Source organism: Gossypium raimondii, chromosome 11, assembly GCF_025698545.1.
Source record: "Gossypium raimondii isolate GPD5lz chromosome 11, ASM2569854v1, whole genome shotgun sequence".
Lineage (NCBI taxonomy): Eukaryota > Viridiplantae > Streptophyta > Magnoliopsida > Malvales > Malvaceae > Gossypium > Gossypium raimondii.
The window spans coordinates 59955367-59971834 of record NC_068575.1 but is presented as its reverse complement, the minus strand read 5'-3'; the positions used below and the strand labels follow the sequence as shown (position 1 = coordinate 59971834).

General features: G+C 33.7%; 4 protein-coding genes across 5 annotated transcripts; 2 read left to right on the top strand and 2 right to left on the bottom strand.

Annotated features, from left to right (window-relative positions):
* Window positions 1–1430: 1430 nt before the first annotated feature.
* LOC105802147 (uncharacterized) lies at window positions 1431–4616 on the bottom strand. Its single transcript, XM_012633616.2, has 4 exons — window positions 3854–4616; window positions 2316–2556; window positions 2084–2177; window positions 1431–1845 (listed from the first exon to the last, which is right to left on the bottom strand). Exons 1-4 carry the CDS (start codon window positions 4294–4296, stop codon window positions 1556–1558), a joined length of 1068 nt encoding a protein of 355 aa, XP_012489070.1. The 5' UTR covers window positions 4297–4616; the 3' UTR covers window positions 1431–1555.
* A 2576-nt stretch (window positions 4617–7192) lies between these two features.
* On the top strand, window positions 7193–8883 carry LOC105802148 (60S ribosomal protein L15). The gene is made up of 4 exons (XM_012633619.2): window positions 7193–7322; window positions 7714–7880; window positions 8078–8275; window positions 8409–8883. The coding sequence occupies exons 1-4, from the start codon at window positions 7319–7321 to the stop codon at window positions 8652–8654; spliced, it is 615 nt and encodes a 204-aa protein (XP_012489073.1). The 5' UTR covers window positions 7193–7318; the 3' UTR covers window positions 8655–8883.
* Window positions 8884–9432: 549 nt separating this feature from the next.
* Window positions 9433–13037, top strand: LOC105802149 (uncharacterized). 2 transcript variants are annotated; one of them, XM_012633620.2, is made up of 7 exons: window positions 9433–9695; window positions 9800–9928; window positions 10210–10249; window positions 11456–11531; window positions 11637–11837; window positions 12068–12280; window positions 12363–13037. In XM_012633620.2, the coding sequence occupies exons 1-7, from the start codon at window positions 9653–9655 to the stop codon at window positions 12705–12707; spliced, it is 1047 nt and encodes a 348-aa protein (XP_012489074.1). In that variant the 5' UTR covers window positions 9433–9652; the 3' UTR covers window positions 12708–13037. The 2 variants fall into 2 exon arrangements, with proteins under 2 accessions (XP_012489074.1, XP_012489075.1); XM_012633621.2 differs by lacking the exon at window positions 9433–9695 and adding an exon at window positions 10471–10532 and having other exon boundaries at window positions 9822–9928.
* Window positions 13038–13906: 869 nt separating this feature from the next.
* Window positions 13907–15273, bottom strand: LOC105802150 (uncharacterized). Its single transcript, XM_052623715.1, has 4 exons — window positions 14789–15273; window positions 14530–14689; window positions 14080–14427; window positions 13907–13987 (listed from the first exon to the last, which is right to left on the bottom strand). The coding sequence occupies exons 1-4, from the start codon at window positions 15097–15099 to the stop codon at window positions 13907–13909; spliced, it is 900 nt and encodes a 299-aa protein (XP_052479675.1). The 5' UTR covers window positions 15100–15273.
* Between the last annotated feature and the right edge of the window lie 1195 nt (window positions 15274–16468).

Here is a 16468-nt window from a genome sequence, read left to right as displayed (position 1 = left end):
CATATAACATGCTATGTATACTTTATGTTAACATAAAAAAAATTAATTTTTAACAATAAAAATAGATAATTTATTTTTTGATTTAACGTGTAACAACTTATTAACCTATCTTTTAAATAAAAAAAGAGATAAGGTACAATCCCATTCTGAATGCAAACAGTTTTGAGGTGAGGTTTATGGTACTTCCATTAGCAATTATTTCTGTGAACATGCAATCTTTGCAAGGACAATTAACTACTGTTGCTAAATAATTGAGATCAAGACGTTGACAGCTAAACTAAATGGTGCAAGCTTATGGGCTATTAAAAATTTAAAGCTCACAGAGGTCAAATTACACCTCGATTTTCCTATCAGCTATTTTTAACAAAGCTCACTCGGTGATGCTGACAGGGTAGCATGTTAAACTCGGTGTAGATTAGATCTGTCCATGGCCGAGCGGCCCGGCCCGGCCCAACAATCCGTCCGAAATATGGGAGGGTTCGGGTAAAAATATAGGTCCGAAATATGGGATTGGGCAAAAATTGAGGCCCGTTTAGAAAACGGGCTGGGCCTTGGGCAAAATTTTTTTGGCCCAGGCCCGGCCCTGCTCGAAAATATATTAAATATATATTTTTTAAATATAATAATTTTTTATTTAAGTTTCATTTACTTTCATTTCCTTATTGGCCAACTAATTTATCCAACTAATAGTTTTTTATTTTAAGTTTCATTTACTTTCATTTCCTTATTTTAAAATTATAATAGTTTTTATTTTAAGTTTTTTTATTTGTCCAACTAATTTATGTATAAATAAGAAATAGAACAGATTTACTTATTGGCCGGAAATATCAAAATAGAAATAGAAATGGAATAAATAAATCCATGTATTGTATGAGTTTAATAATACATAACTCCAGTTAAAAGAAAGAGACTCACTCAACTTACTAACAATTAATACAATCAAGTTTGTTACAAAATAATAATAATAATAAAATAATAATAATAAAACATCAAGTTTGTTCTACTAATCAAATGTTAGATTTTGTTACAACAATTAATACAAAATAATAATAAAACATCAAGTTTATTTTACTAATCAAATGTTAGATTTTGTTACAACAATTAATACAATTAATTCAATTAACAATTAATACAATTAATAATTTGATAATTTTACTAATCAAATGTTAGATTTTGTTACAACAATTAATACAATTAACAATTAATAATTTGATAATTTTAATAACAATTAATTTTAATTTTATTAAAAAAATAATTTTAATTTTAATTAAAAATGGGCCGGGCCAAGCTCGGGCCCCATATCTTTTCTCTGGGCCGGGCCTAAACAAAATCGCAGGCCCATATTTCGGGCCGGGCCTGAGCCTAAGAGGCAGGCCAAAAAATTTTCTGGGCCCAACCCGGCCCATGGACACCTCTAGAACATCAACATCTTAACAATCATGAACTATAATAAAATGCCTTTGAAACAATAACATAATGCTTAAATATGTCCTAATATCCATATATATTATCTTAAAACATATTAAGCTAAACACAATCCGTCATGTCGTCGAATTCAAGTAATTTTAGCTCGACTCGCAACCACAATCAACAAGACTAGAACAGATAGCAAGAATGAGGTTCTTAGCCTTTGATCAAATGGGTCTGGAGTTCCTGGTGTTCTCGTATCGTTATCCACAGGCAGCTTAAACAACTCGTTGACGAGCTTTGTTAGTTTCTCGAATAAATCCAGGACCTTTTCTTTAGTGTTGTAAAAAATCCACTCCACTATATTCGTTGTCTTGTCTGATTGATCGGAATCCTCAACTGAACTCTCATCAAAACTCATTGGACTACTGTCTTCAGCTGCATAATCATCAATGTCAATATGTATTTCTCATGATATGGTGATAATGTTTGTTCCATGTTCTTCTGGAAGCTTATAATATTATAATATAACCAATTGATCGACATAGGGGCCAGGGGGAAAGAGGAATTGAGAGATGCCATGGTCCCTTAAGTAAATAAAATATTAGCATGTACCCTTAAGTAACACTACATAATATTAGCCATCGTCCAAAGCATTCATAGAATTCAGACCAACCTGCATAATATGTCTCTCTCAGCTCCCTCACCACCTCATTGTTCAAAACAGCATTCCAAACAGCTTCATCGGAAGATAATGAAAGTACCATTTTCTGCCAAAACATAAATACGGACTGTTTAGATTGAGTCTATTCATAATTGATATAATACCGTGCATAATGTACAGTACTGCACCATCCTCTAAGAAAATCCATAGAATTCTTATATCCAAGAGTGGCAAAAAAAGAGACCTGAATCGCTGGATCTGTCTGCAACAAATGGAAAGCATCGTAAACGCTGTTTGACACATAAGGTTGAAATGCTCGTGTGTTATAAAGTTGCATAGAAGGCTCCATCCAATCCAACTCAGACCCAACAGAATGAACCCTGTGCATCGAGCCACTACTTGGGCTCGGATAAGCTATTTCCCTGCCAGCATTATGAAAGAACCTATCCCTGGTAAGCGGCGGACACGAGCTTACTCCGGAAACCCTATAATTACCAAAGACATTCAGCACCAATGACTGCCAAAGTTCCTAAATTTCACCATAAAAGCATCAATGTAAACAAGTTGAAGAACCCATTGAAGCTGTTGTCCCCGTCTAGTCATCAAACTTTAGTCGTAAATTACAATTATTCTAGTGATAACAGTATGACTTTCACATGATCTAGACTTCTTTCTTCATTTTACCCTGTTATTGGCTTTTCCTCTCGTATTTTAAGGTCTTTTTTTCTTTTTCAAGTGAAGTGCTTGTAGGGGAAAGCACAAAGTACACACATTCCTGTTCAAATTTTAGCTAAATTACTGTAGAAATCAGTTTTTTTAGATGAATACAAATTAACCACTACATCTGAAGCCATAGTCAACATCAACTAGCTTCACTAATCTATAGCTAACACGTAAATACATAAAAAAAGGTAAAAAAAACCCGCATCAACTTAGTTGAGTAAACAATGTTAATAGCAACTATTTTGCTAAATATATTATTCCTTTCTTAGTTGAGTAAACAATGTTAATAGCAACTTAGTTGAGTAAACAGTAGTAATCATTCCTTTCTTACTGCAATTAAACTATTTTGTTTATTTCGTTTTCCAATCATTTTTTAATTTTTTTTGGTAAATAAAACATGTAGATTTCAAATCATTCTTATGCTTGCAAATTTGCACCATATTATCTTATTTGACTTTATATGCTATTGGCTCGCCATCACTATCAAATACCGCCAACACAAAAATCCTCACATTAGAAACAGAGAAGAAAAGTTGAATCATCCGTAGAAATAGTAAATTTTGGGATAAAATATGATAGAGGCCCTGTATTAATAATTAAATTGTATTTTATCCTTTTTACTTAAAAAATAAACAAATTATTCCCTTTGCATTAGATATAAAGCAAACTAGTTACTTCTGTTACGAATTGATGTGTATATACAAGACTAATTTTTAACTTTAACTGTAAAAATAGATCATATTTTTAATTGAAGAACTAATTTGCTACTTAAATTAACCGTACATGGAAGAAGGGGAAAATCTGATTCACAGTACAATGCGGTCAATGGTACTTTTTCCTAAATTTTAGACCAAGGAAAAAAAAAGCAATATGCACTGATAAGAGAACAAGTTTTTTTTCCCTATTTGCAAATCAAAACAAAAATGGCAGTTGCACTGTTGCAAAAGAGAAGATAAATAATTTCATCAGAGAAGTGGGTAAAGCAAACATTAATTTTCACTTAAATTCACAAATTAAACCCTTAATAAATAAAGAAACAAACAAAAAGAAAAACCTGACCTTTGAAGAGCAGAGATCGCATTTTGGACTTCAGCAATAGAAGGAACAGGTCCTAAAACAAAATCAAAATCATGCGGCTGCTGCTTATTATCCTCTTCAATGGCGTCCACAGACACCCATTCAAAGTCATCAAAACAAGGAGTAGCAGAGGAAGCAGGCGACACAAACCAGTTACTCGGCAACCCAGAATTAGCACTAATGGGCACACCACTGTTATTGCTATAAGAACCCAAAGAAGAACTCGCAGAAACAGAAAGATAACCATTACTATTATTATTACTATGCCTCCGAGAAGCAGAAGATGTAGATGAAGGCAGTGTTTCTTGCAAACTTGAAGTAGGGTTACCAGTCCCGGAAACTGCTGTTCTTCCAACTACTGCTCTCAACATGTTGGCTCCTCTTGCACCACCTCCCATGCCTTTACCTCCTCCACCAAACATCATAACATATATATGTGTTTCAGTGGTTTCTTTTCTCTCTGTCTTTGTTATCCTTTTCACTGGAAATATCAAGCAAGTAGTAAGATCTGGTACTGCTATGGAATTTTTAAAGTTTCCCTTTATCTTCGCACTAATCTTAACCGACCTACGGTTGATGACCAATCTTTTGGTTCGGTTGATGCTTCCGAGGTAAGTTTCTTTGGAGTTTTCAAGTTTGGAATTTGGCTAGGAAATAGGGTGGGATTCAATTGAACAGGAGGAGAGTGCTATTTCTTTCTTTTTTTTTATTCTATGGAAGTGGAGGACCCTCAATTTCACCTTATTTTATTTCATGTGGCTATCTATGACTGGTTCCATTTTTAGCTAGACATGCTACATTTTATTCTTCTCTACTTAATGCAGCAAAAGAAATATTAAATAAAAAGAAATGAATAGAAAATATAATCTTTTTTTATCTATTTCAATTATTAAAATTCAATCATAATATATTCTAAAAAAAGCAATAATAAATTCCTAATATATTTTTAAACAATAAACATTCTAATTTCATAACAAATTATATTAATTTGGTCAATAAATTAATTTTATTTTTCTCACGACAAACCTGTCTTTTAAAAATCATGGTAAAAATTTTTCCTAATATAATATATTTGATTATTGAGAGTTCAATTAGCTATCTTGCAAATACACTTTTGAAAGCTTCTTTCGAAAGAGCCGACCACCCCCTCAACTATTCTAAATTAATTTTTTTCCACTATGCTAAAAAAACCTATTTAGTTAAATACAAATTTAAAAAGTTAAATACAAACTTGCACAATTATATTATTTAAAAATTAAAATTATTATTATTTAATGACGTAATTGATTCATGCATTGCATAAGTAAAAAACTAATTTAATTATAATTAAGGGTGTATTTGATATATTAATCAAATTTAATTTATTAAAAATTAACGTTTAATTTTTAAAATGTATTTAATAACTATAATAAATTATTGAGTAAAATTAAAAAAACGATTAACATATCTTCAAAGATTGAACCAAAATTTGGAAATCTAAAGTAACGAAAACTCATCACTTTTAAGTTTATGATACATGGGGCAATGTTCATTGCGAGAATAAATGAGAAGAAAACAAAAGTTCATAATTTGGCTTTTGTGATTTATTTATTTTGTTATGACCGATATTAACCTTTAATTTTTCACTACATATGATCCTCTAGGTGCCACGTATTAGTATGTCTCTTTCGGCTGCGAAAAAAAAAATCTATTTCGAGGGACCCACGCTCTTAAATTAATCTTTCATTTTAGTCCCTAACTTTCTTTTCTCTGACTCAACCTTTGCAATTAAATACAAATAAAATATTTTAGTACTTTCTTTTTATTCAAGATTTCAAAGTTCAAAGAATACATTTTCTTTCCTATTTCGTAATATATCAAAAGAATTATGACCAAAAAGAAATCTATCCAAAAGATTTCAAATATTTATTGCAAAATAATTATTTGATTTTAGGGTAAATTACATTCAAAATCACTAAACTATTTATAAGTATATATTTTAATCACTCAACTTCTAAAAGTTACAAAATGATCACTAAACTATTCGAAAGTTTCCATTTATGTCACTAGGTTAGGCTATTAAAGTAATTGATATATGACATTCTCTGATCGCACTACATACACCAATTGAAAGCTTTCATTCCCCTTCTCTTCTACAATTCATTTTTTTTCATAAAATAACTTTGAATATCACGAATTTATGAATCAATTTCCAAAAAGCATTATTTTCTAATCTTTGACACTAACAAGTAGATTGACTTGGATCTAATGTATGTTCTTCTACTCATCGATAGGTATTGGTCCAACATACCGATCGTCGGATCATCACTTGGAGCTTGCTAGTTGAACTTAAAAAAAAAAATCCCTTAACAGTCTAATGGCTTAAATAAAAATTTTTGAATAATACAATGACTCAAATGAAATTTTTTGAATAATTTAATGACCATTTGTGTAAATTTTTAAAATTAAATGACTAAAACGTAAATATACTAATAGTTTAGTGACACATATCACATTCTTAAATTAAATTTAAAAATTTATATATTTATAATTAAATTAAATTAAAAATACAAAGCTGATTTTAAATTTAAAATAAGAATACAATGTCAATTAAGTTAATTTTGATTAAAATTATATATTTATAATTAAATTAAAACGTGATCTCTTCGGTATTAAAATTAATGCTTTAAAATTAGATTTGTGGTTATATCGATTAAATTATTAAATTTTTATTCGATTGGTTGTGGTGACAGTCTAAAATAATTATAATTTATATATTTTTCAAATTTTAAAATTTAGGTCTAATTACTAACACTATTACTTTTTTTATTAAATTCAGGATCATGTCATTTTATAATTACATGATTACGAAGTGAATTTTTTAATTTAATTTTTCAAAATGTCACACCAAAATATTAACCAAAAAGTTTAGCAATGTTAATGGTTGCACATGAATTTTGAAAAGTGAAAATAGAGGAACTAATTTCTTAAAAAAGTACAAAATATTCATTAATTAATCTATTGTAATACATATCACTTTTTAAAATTAAATTAAATTAAAAATAAAAATAATTATATATTTATAATTAATTAATATACAAATCTAATTTTTTATTTTATATTTAATCTATTTCTTCATCTTCTACTTTTTATTTTCTTGTCATTTCTTGGATTTTCTTCCCTTCACCAAATAGCTATTGGGGTTGGCCCAAAATACTGTGGCCCCATTAGTACTATATACGATAAAAATTAAACTGAGTCGACTTGGACCCCGTTTCAATCTTGGTCCAGTTATTGGATTGACCAAACAGACCACTTAGATTGAACTCCCAAAAGGGTAACGTCGTCAAATAAAATTACCCATGCCTTCTAAAACCCTAATGCGACTCCAAAATCGTCATATTTATTCATCTCAAGTCTTGGCAGCTCCTTATCCGGAACCAGAGACCGCAGGGAGCTCAAGCAGCCATGGGTACGCCATTTTTATAGCATTTCGCATCTAAAAATCATGATTTAACCACAAACTTTTTCCTCATTTCTTTCTCGTTTTTTGTTGATACGATGATTTATATCTAGGATTTTTCAGGCAGAATAATGGGATTTTCTGTGCTTGGTTTATTGTCCTTTATTGAGTAAATCTAACGACTTTTGAAGGTCTGGTTATAAGTTGATCACTAATGTAATTTATCAGCTTTGTTTTTGTTTTGCTATGTGTTTTAGATTCAAAGAGTAGATGCTAAATTGATCATTGTAGGTCTCTCAAAATGAAAATAATTATATTTGATTGCTATATATATTTGATTTGGCATTTTGAGTTATGCTTTTTAATGATTTCATTTTTTGTTGTGATTTTGTGAATCTAGGAGCTTACAAGTACGTGTCAGAGCTATGGAGGAAGAAGCAGTCCGATGTTATGAGGTTCTTGCAGAGAGTGAGGTGTTGGGAGTACCGTCAACACCCTTCCATTGTGCGAGTTAACCACCCAACTCGTCCTGACAAGGCTCGTCGCTTGGGATACAAAGCCAAGCAGGTAAACTGATCCACTGATTCTTTAATCTACTTTCCACCACTGCATTTTTGTGAGCCTTAGTTTCTGAAATTGTAAATTTTGGTTTATTATATTTACTGTTGTAATTTGGCATCATTTTTGCTTTAAGGACGTGTTTGTTGATATTTTCTCTGCCTGTTTGTTATGTCTGGCGACTAATCCTCTATGGTTCGTAATAGGGTTATGTTGTCTATCGTGTCCGTGTGAGACGGGGTGGAAGGAAGAGACCAGTACCTAAGGGTATTGTGTATGGGAAACCCACAAACCAGGGTGTCACTCAGCTGAAATTTCAGCGCAGCAAGCGATCAGTTGCAGAGGAGCGAGCTGGTCGAAAGCTTGGAGGCCTTAGGGTCGTAAACTCATATTGGATCAACGAGGTGAGTTCTGCTGCAAATTAAGAACATGTTTTTAAAGATATTATAGCTATGCTCGTAAGCTACTTGTGGCCAACTTTTTTGTTAGATTCCTTGGTCAAGTTTGTTTCTCAATGTTTCGAGTTTGTCTTTGCAGGATTCAACATACAAATACTTCGAGGTCATCTTGGTTGATACTGCCCACAATGCTATCCGCAATGACCCACGAATCAACTGGATCTGTAATCCAGTGCACAAGCACAGGGAACTCCGTGGACTCACCTCTGCTGGAAAGAAATACAGGGGTCTTCGTGGCAAGGGACACTTGCACCACAAGGCTCGACCTTCAAGAAGAGCAAACTGGAAGAGGAACAACACTCTCTCTCTTCGCCGCTACCGTTAATTCCCATGGATTATATTTGCTGTTTTTGTTTCACCTACTTACTTCATTTCTTTTGTAAGGGTGAGAATTTTGAGACGATTATATATTTATATGTTTAGTAGACCTCTTGAAATACTCTATGATGAGGCTATTGAAAAGTTAGTGTAATGCTTTGAGACTGACTTATTCTGTGTTTGTTGGTTAAACATGAACTTGAAAGTAGTGAATGTTTTCGCTTATTGAAAGTAAATCAAGGTTTACTTGAATGAACAAATGAGATTGAATGAACTTGAAAGTGTTCATCTAATGCAATTTGTTGTAGCAAATTGTGAACCAATGTCACTTTAACCATAATTTTGAACCAAGTAAAAGAGGGGAGGGAGAACCTTAATCAAAGAAAAAAAAAAGAATGATAATTGCTACTAATAAAATAATAAATTATCTGGAGTTCAAATTTTATATATGTAAAGAGAATGAATATGAAAAGATGTTACAAAATAAAATTTTTAAATATAAATAAATAATAATATAAACATCAACACTAATAAATATTTAATCGATTGAATCGGTTTTGCACTAATTATTCGTTTCTTATATTCTATTTAAACTTATTAAAGTACTAAGTTTTACCATTTGATTTGGTCGTAATTGCTCAGCTCAGCACTAAAGTAAACAATCACCACAGTTCTGTAGTAACTTTATCTACACCACCACGACGTCGTTTTGTACGACAGTTGGCGCCGTTTTACTCTCCCTCTTGCCTTGCCCCCATTCCCAACTATTAAATAAAGACCGAACCTCAGATCAACAGATTGCCCACAGTTGCCTAAAACATTAAAATCAAGTGCTCTGCCCCTCTTCTTTCTTGCTTCCTTAAAATCTTTCTCTCTTTCTCATTGTTTTGTTTCACTTAATATTTCGATTTGCTTCTTTTTTTGGTTCTTATTAAAAGCAATAATTTCAACTTCTCTATTTACGCGAAGACCCTCGAGTTTCTTTAATCTCAAAAACCCTAAGCAATGGATGCACAGCGAGCTTTGCTTGACGAACTCATGGGAACTGGTACTTTTTAGATGCCTTATTTGTACTTTGGTAGCACTTGTTTATTTCTTCGTGGTTATATGAGTTTGATATTGTATTTCTTTTTGACGTTCTCTATTTTATAGCTCGTAATCTAACGGACGAAGAGAAGAAGGGATATAGGGAAATCCGGTGGGATGATAAAGAGGTGTGTGCTTTCTACATGGTTCGATTTTGTCCTCACGATCTCTTCGTCAACACTCGCAGTGATCTCGGTGCGTTTTAAATTCTGTATTTGATTTATTTTTTACTTTCTGTTTGTATCCTAAGCAAATGAAGCAGAAGGAAATATTTGTGCTTGAGAAAATTGATAAAATAATAGGATTTTTCTAACTTATTTTAGCGTATTCTATTCTTATAGTAGCTAATAGCTAAAATGGTTTAAGTTTTATTGGTTATGAATATTTATTTTCTTTATATTCATCAGTAATTACGCCATCAATATGCTTTTAGACAATGCAGATGTTTAATAACTTTTTCTATTTTTGTGAATCAGGACCATGCCCTAGAGTTCATGACCAAAAGTTGAAAGAAAGGTATGATTGAATTTGGATTTCTATGCTATGAGATATACTTTCGTATGAATGAAGGTATCCAATAATCTGTTAAAATGCCTGTGCTTATTCTGTTTGTTTTAACCTTTTGCGTAGCCTTCTTGTTTAATAGTGAAATTTTGATCAAAATGTCTGTTTCCCGTAAGAACGTTATTGATATTGTATTTACTTTATTAAGTTAGCTGCTTCATATGTCCATGTAGGATGGAACTTATATATGCATTACACGCGGTATGCTAAGGTGTTGCTGGTTTTTCATTTTGAGGTAACTGATCTAACCATTTTGATCAGATACTTGCAAGGGTTAGGGAGAGATAATCGAACGCTCAGAAGCATAGGATGTTTGCTTGGGAGTTTAATTTATTGGTTCTTGCCCCATCTTACATTGGGTCCTTCCTAATCCTATGAATTTTCTCAGAAAGAAATGCTTAAGACCTCAGTTTTATTGTAGAAGTGGACATGTAAGAAATAGTATTTCTTTTACTTGGAATGGTAATATCCATGAAAATTGATATTGTACAGTTGACATGCAAGTGATTGATTGTTCGTTACTCTTGATGCTTGGTCCTTGACATCTTGGTACTGGATTTATTTCCTTCTTACTAGTATCCTTACTTAAAGACATTGGCATCGTGGTTGGCATCATCGGAGATAATTGGTGCTTCCTTACTTGCAATTAAATTGCATTATACTGCATTTTTTTTTCTTGATCTTTCCAACATAACCTCTTTGCATTTTTTATTATTTACCCTCTCTTTTATGGGTTTTGTATTTGCTATCTTTTCTCAAATTGTAATTACTTGCCAGGTTTAATGCTTGTATTTTGCTAAAGACTATCGACATTTGACATTTTATTTTATTTTTTAAAAATTTTATTGTTATGAAGGTGTAAAAACTTGTGACTCTAAATAGCCCATGGTTCTAGTTATTTTCTTGCTGCTGCTTTGGCATCCAATGCTACATTATTGGTTTTTCCCATTTGCTCCCTTGCTGCTTGTTATTTTCCCTGGAAATTGTATATACTACTTTGCTTTGTTTACAAATATAGCTTGTCTATGAGCTAATTTGCAGCCTCTGGCTTTGGAGGTTGAGTTGTCAGAACCAGTTTTGCGTTTTCTGATCAACATACACTACATTGATTGCCTTGTTGGATTTGTGATTTAAGTGGTGTTTGAAATTTCTGACTAGTTTTGAGAAGTCTCCAAGACATGATGCTTACGTGCCCAAATTTGAAGCTGAACTGGCTCAGTTTTGTGAGAAATTGGTTTGTTCCATTTTCCTCTCCTTCCAAGTTATTTTTTCCCTTTCAATTTCCTGTGACAACAATTGTCATTTTTATCTAGTATGTAACCTGCCTATTCTGCTGTAGGTGATGGACCTTGACAGAAGAGTTAGGCGCGGTCGAGAGCGCCTTGCTCAAGAGGTGGAACCTGCACCACCTGCTCCATTATCTGCAGAAAAATCCGAACAACTATCTGTCATGGAGGAAAAAATAAAAAACTTGCTGGAACAAGTGGAGACACTTGGTGAAGCTGGAAAGGTGGATGAAGCTGAGGCGCTTATGAGAAAGGTGCTGTTGAGAGTTTCCATTTTCTGTTTGTAATTGATCCAAAATGGTCTATGAGATATTGGTTGCTCAATGTTGCGACATTCTGGATTGGTGTTTGACCACCTTGAAAATTATGTCTCTGTTTAACTGGTTCTTCATTTATGATTATTTAATTATTTCATTCCTAATTTTTAAATCATGACGGGAAGTTCAGATTTTGAATTTTGGCCTTCTGTGTTTTTTGTTTATAGGTGGAGGCGCTTAATGCTGAGAAGACGGCCTTGGCTCAACAACCTCAGAATGATAAAGTATTGATGCTTGCACAGGAGAAAAAAATGGCCCTATGTGAGGTTTGTGGATCTTTTCTAGTAGCTAATGACGCTGCTGAGAGGACTCAATCACATGTTACAGGAAAGCAACATATTGGTTATGGCATGGTTCGGGATTTCATCTCTGAGTTCAACGTAAGTGTTTCTGCCCAGAATGAATTGTTGGCTTCGGTTCAACCTTTTACGCTGAATGGAGGAACCTGAATGAACTTTTCAGGAAGCCAAGGAGAAAGCAAGGGAAGAGGAAAAATTATCAAGAGAGAAAGAAGCCGAAGAACGGAGAAAGCAGAGGGAGAAGGAATATGAGAGTAGGAGGAGAAGCGATTCAGGTGATAGGGACAAATATCATGATCGAGACAAGGACCGAGACAGATATTGCGAACGTGATTTGTATCGCGAAAGGTCTCGAGAGTGGAATGGGAGAGGTATTCATGATGGAGAGAGGGATTGGAGGTACAGGAATGGCAGAGATGGAGGCAGGGATAGACACCGGAAACGCAGCAGGTCCCGTTCCCCCAGTAGACATAGTCGCAGGAGGTCCTCAAGAAGTCCAGTTCACTGATATTAGTGCATTCTGTAGTTAGATGTTTTGCTTTGAAATCCGATGAGGTAGACAACTTTTTTTTTCCTTTACTTTTTCTAGTTTATAAACTTGCGATTATGGAGTAGTGCAAATTTGGTCGTTCACGGGTGGAGCATTTTTCTTGGCATCTCACAGCTTTCTTGATACTACCCCGAATCCCTTTTGTCAACATTAGTAGGGAAGAAAAGGGTTGAGGTAGGTAAAACAATATTATTTGCAACTATTTTTTTTTTTTTTAAATCTTGTCTGGACTAAATTATAGTTTGCAGATGTGGAAATTGTTGAGTCTCTTATAGCTCCTTTCCTTGATATGCTTTTTATCCATATAGTCAAGCTTCTGAGAAAGATTGAAATCTTTCCAGTTTTGAGGTAACAGACTAAATTTCATCCATAGCATCACGCCAGTTTAGTGACATGTCTTGCATATACATCTAGATATTACTTTCCTTGCTTTTGTTGTATATCAATTATTTGAGTTGCAGAGGCTTGCCGTTGTGAATAGTACAAGAATCTGAGATAAATTGTTAGGAAAATACCTTTGACTTGAAGTAACCTTGTAAATTGATGAAACAGATTGTTCTTTACTTTTTGTTTGGTTTAAGATATAAATAACTAGACTGGGTAATCAAAACTCCATTGTATCATACGCAAATAAAGACGGTTTCATAATATATAAATATTAAATTGTGATGGAATGCCACAAGGACCATTTTCTTTTATAATTGACTAATTAGTTTTAATCTTTTAGGTTAACGTCAATTTCATTTTCTTTTCTTTCTAAGCCAAAAGTGGGAACACTCTTCAAATCAGTTCACCTAGGAAATTACTAGTGGTGATTGAATTGAATGTTTAATCATGGATGCAAGACTCGTATGACAACAGTGCTAGTATTGAATGTTCTTTGACTCGATTTTTGCCCCCGCCAGGCGCCAGACAGAAAAAGCCCTGTAGATAGTTCTCTCTTATTTATTTATTACCCCAGAAAGAAGACATGCGTTACTCAAAATATCAACGACAGAGAGAATACAGAATCTTCAATAAACACAAGTTAAAGAGGCAGTTGCTCAACAACTTAAGACATCATTCACCTGGTCTCTTCTTACGTTTTGTCAAGCCATCAAAACTATAAGTCGTTGATGATTGAACCATAAGTCCATAATCCATAGAGATGCTACAGTTCAAACTTTCCCACTTCCAAAATTAAAGTTCAATACACGGCGCTCTCGGCTGCTTTCAAGCACCGCTACCGCAAGTAAGTACTAGATATGCAAAAGCATTGAGACAATGATTGCTTCCTATTTGTTGTTTAGTAAGTGACTATCCCACGTAGAAGATTACAAACGAAAATTACTTGCAAGTGGCACCCGCAAGCTTCACAACTCACATCATTGTCATCGTCATCGTCGCTAGGCCACCTTTGTTTTCTTCTGTGCTGTGCTTGCATTGGACAAGCATTAGGCTTGGGTTCCAAGAAATTGTTGAGCCAAAGTCTATTAATTACATCCTTAAATTTCTTTCGGCTTTCTCCGATTCCTTTTTTTGATTTTACGTAATTTAGAAGTCGTCTACCCTCTCCTCCTTCCTCTATGCAAAGTAGGATAACTCCCAGCACATAAGCAGCTCCCACATGCCCTACTTTTGCTGCACTGTTTAGACAGTTTAGTCCCTCTCCCTCCTTTGCGAAGCTGAAGTATTGGACCTGATATTGGTATTAATTTATTTCCATATTTAATTTCTCGGCAGGATCGAATAAATACCCACATAAAGAAAAGAACGAAAGAAAGAAGAATGTAATACGAACCACTCCTTCCCTGTATAAAGCTTCTGGATGTCCAGTCTCTTTGCATTTTTCCAAGAAGAAAGCTTGTTTAGGTGAACGCCATGGAATAACAGGAACCTTGTCAAGGGATACATGTCCAAGTATGTAGTTATCATTAGCCGTTTGATGAAAAGCGTTGCAGCTGATCAAATGGTATTAATTAGAGAAACAGAAACAAAATGTAATTAATCAACTTTAATTAAATATAGATGGAGACCCAAAAAAATAAAAATAAAAACACCTTAAGATGAGATTCAAGAAATCACAGACAGAAGTGGCAGCCACCCGAGCTAAAACCTCTGTGATGAGTAGCTCATTTGGAAGTGAGAAGATGGACGTTGTAAATGAATTTGTTTTGCTTTTTCTAACTCTTTTGGTTAGTTTAAGGAAACCCTGAAATGATGATATTTTATTGCCTTCATTTTCTTTTTCCATCAACTTAGAATAACCTTCCTGAAAACTTTTGATTTGGTTCCTTGTTCTAATTTTACGGATTGAAAGGGAAAAGAGAAAGGGAGGAAGAGGAGTTGAAGGTTTTGAGGAACCGAGCATGCAAGTATTTATCTGTACTTTACAGACAACTTCTCCACGTTCCTTGGATGTCTTCTTTTATATATATATTCACTGCTACTTTTGCCGTATATATTATTTATTATATAAATAGGAAAGTTGAGAGATTAATGAAGTCTGAAAATAGAAACATGATTCTAGTGTTATGTAGGTAGGTGGTTTAGGGTATGAAAATAGTGTGGTGTTGGCGGGCAGACACTGATATGTTGGGACTCGGAAGGAAGGTATGTATAAATTGTATGAATGCGGTGCTTTTTGTAGTTGCCACTTGCCAAGTAAAAAGTAGTTTGTTTGTGTGAATTAGTCCAAGTGCATAAATAAAACAGTAGCCAAATGGAGCTTTGCTTTAGTTTCGTAAAAAAGGAATGTGAGGTAAGGCAACTGTCAGGATCTGATTGGGCTAATACATTAATGTATTCATCCATCCATCCATGGTATAAATATTGTCCTTCAAAGTAAACATGAAATGCCGTTCTTGCTTTGTACTTGGAATATTTTTTTCTCTCAACACCCCCTGTTTGCATGCCATTTGCCAGTGCCAGGCTGCTACCTGCCTGTCCGTGCCTGGGTAACCAATAAATGTCCAGACTGGGAGAACTTTTTTTATTAAGTACATAACAATCAATTTAGAAAAAAGATAAATAAGTAATATCATTATATAACATATTCAAAATAATATCAAGAGGTTGGGATCAAAAGTAAAAGTCAATAATTATTTCTTTTGTAATCTTTGCTAAGCAAGCAACGTCGTATTACATTTTCAATGCACATGACTAATACTAATATTTCAATCTTGATGTTACAGGTTTCAATGACACGAATGACATACGAATCCAACTGTTGTTATCCTTAACATGATACAGCGCTTTCAAATAATCAATTTCTAATAACACAGCATGACAGCTATGCTCCCAAGCTTGAATAATATTCATAGATACATCCTTTTGTCACAGTATCCAAATTCCACCAAAAAAAATATTTCGCTTCAACTAGGAAAGAGTTCTCAAAACCAGACTTCTAAATAGAATTATCCGCATTAACCCCGCTTATCCTGATCACCGTCCTTCTAATCTTCCATCATATCAACTAAGACAACAAAATCATCCTCCGAAATAACCTTGTTTCTCAAAACATTATTAAAATTATCCAACTGATTCGACAACAACAACGCTAAAGATTTGGCACCACCTTATTTTTTCGCACTTTAAACTCTCCGCTATGGGGTAACTTTACACTTGCACTTCACCACGACCTTTATTTTCCTCCCATCAAAGCTCTATGCGAAGAAGAGTATCGGTGTACGATTAATAAGCCCAGAAAAGGTCTTACGGGCAATATGGGAACAGCAGAA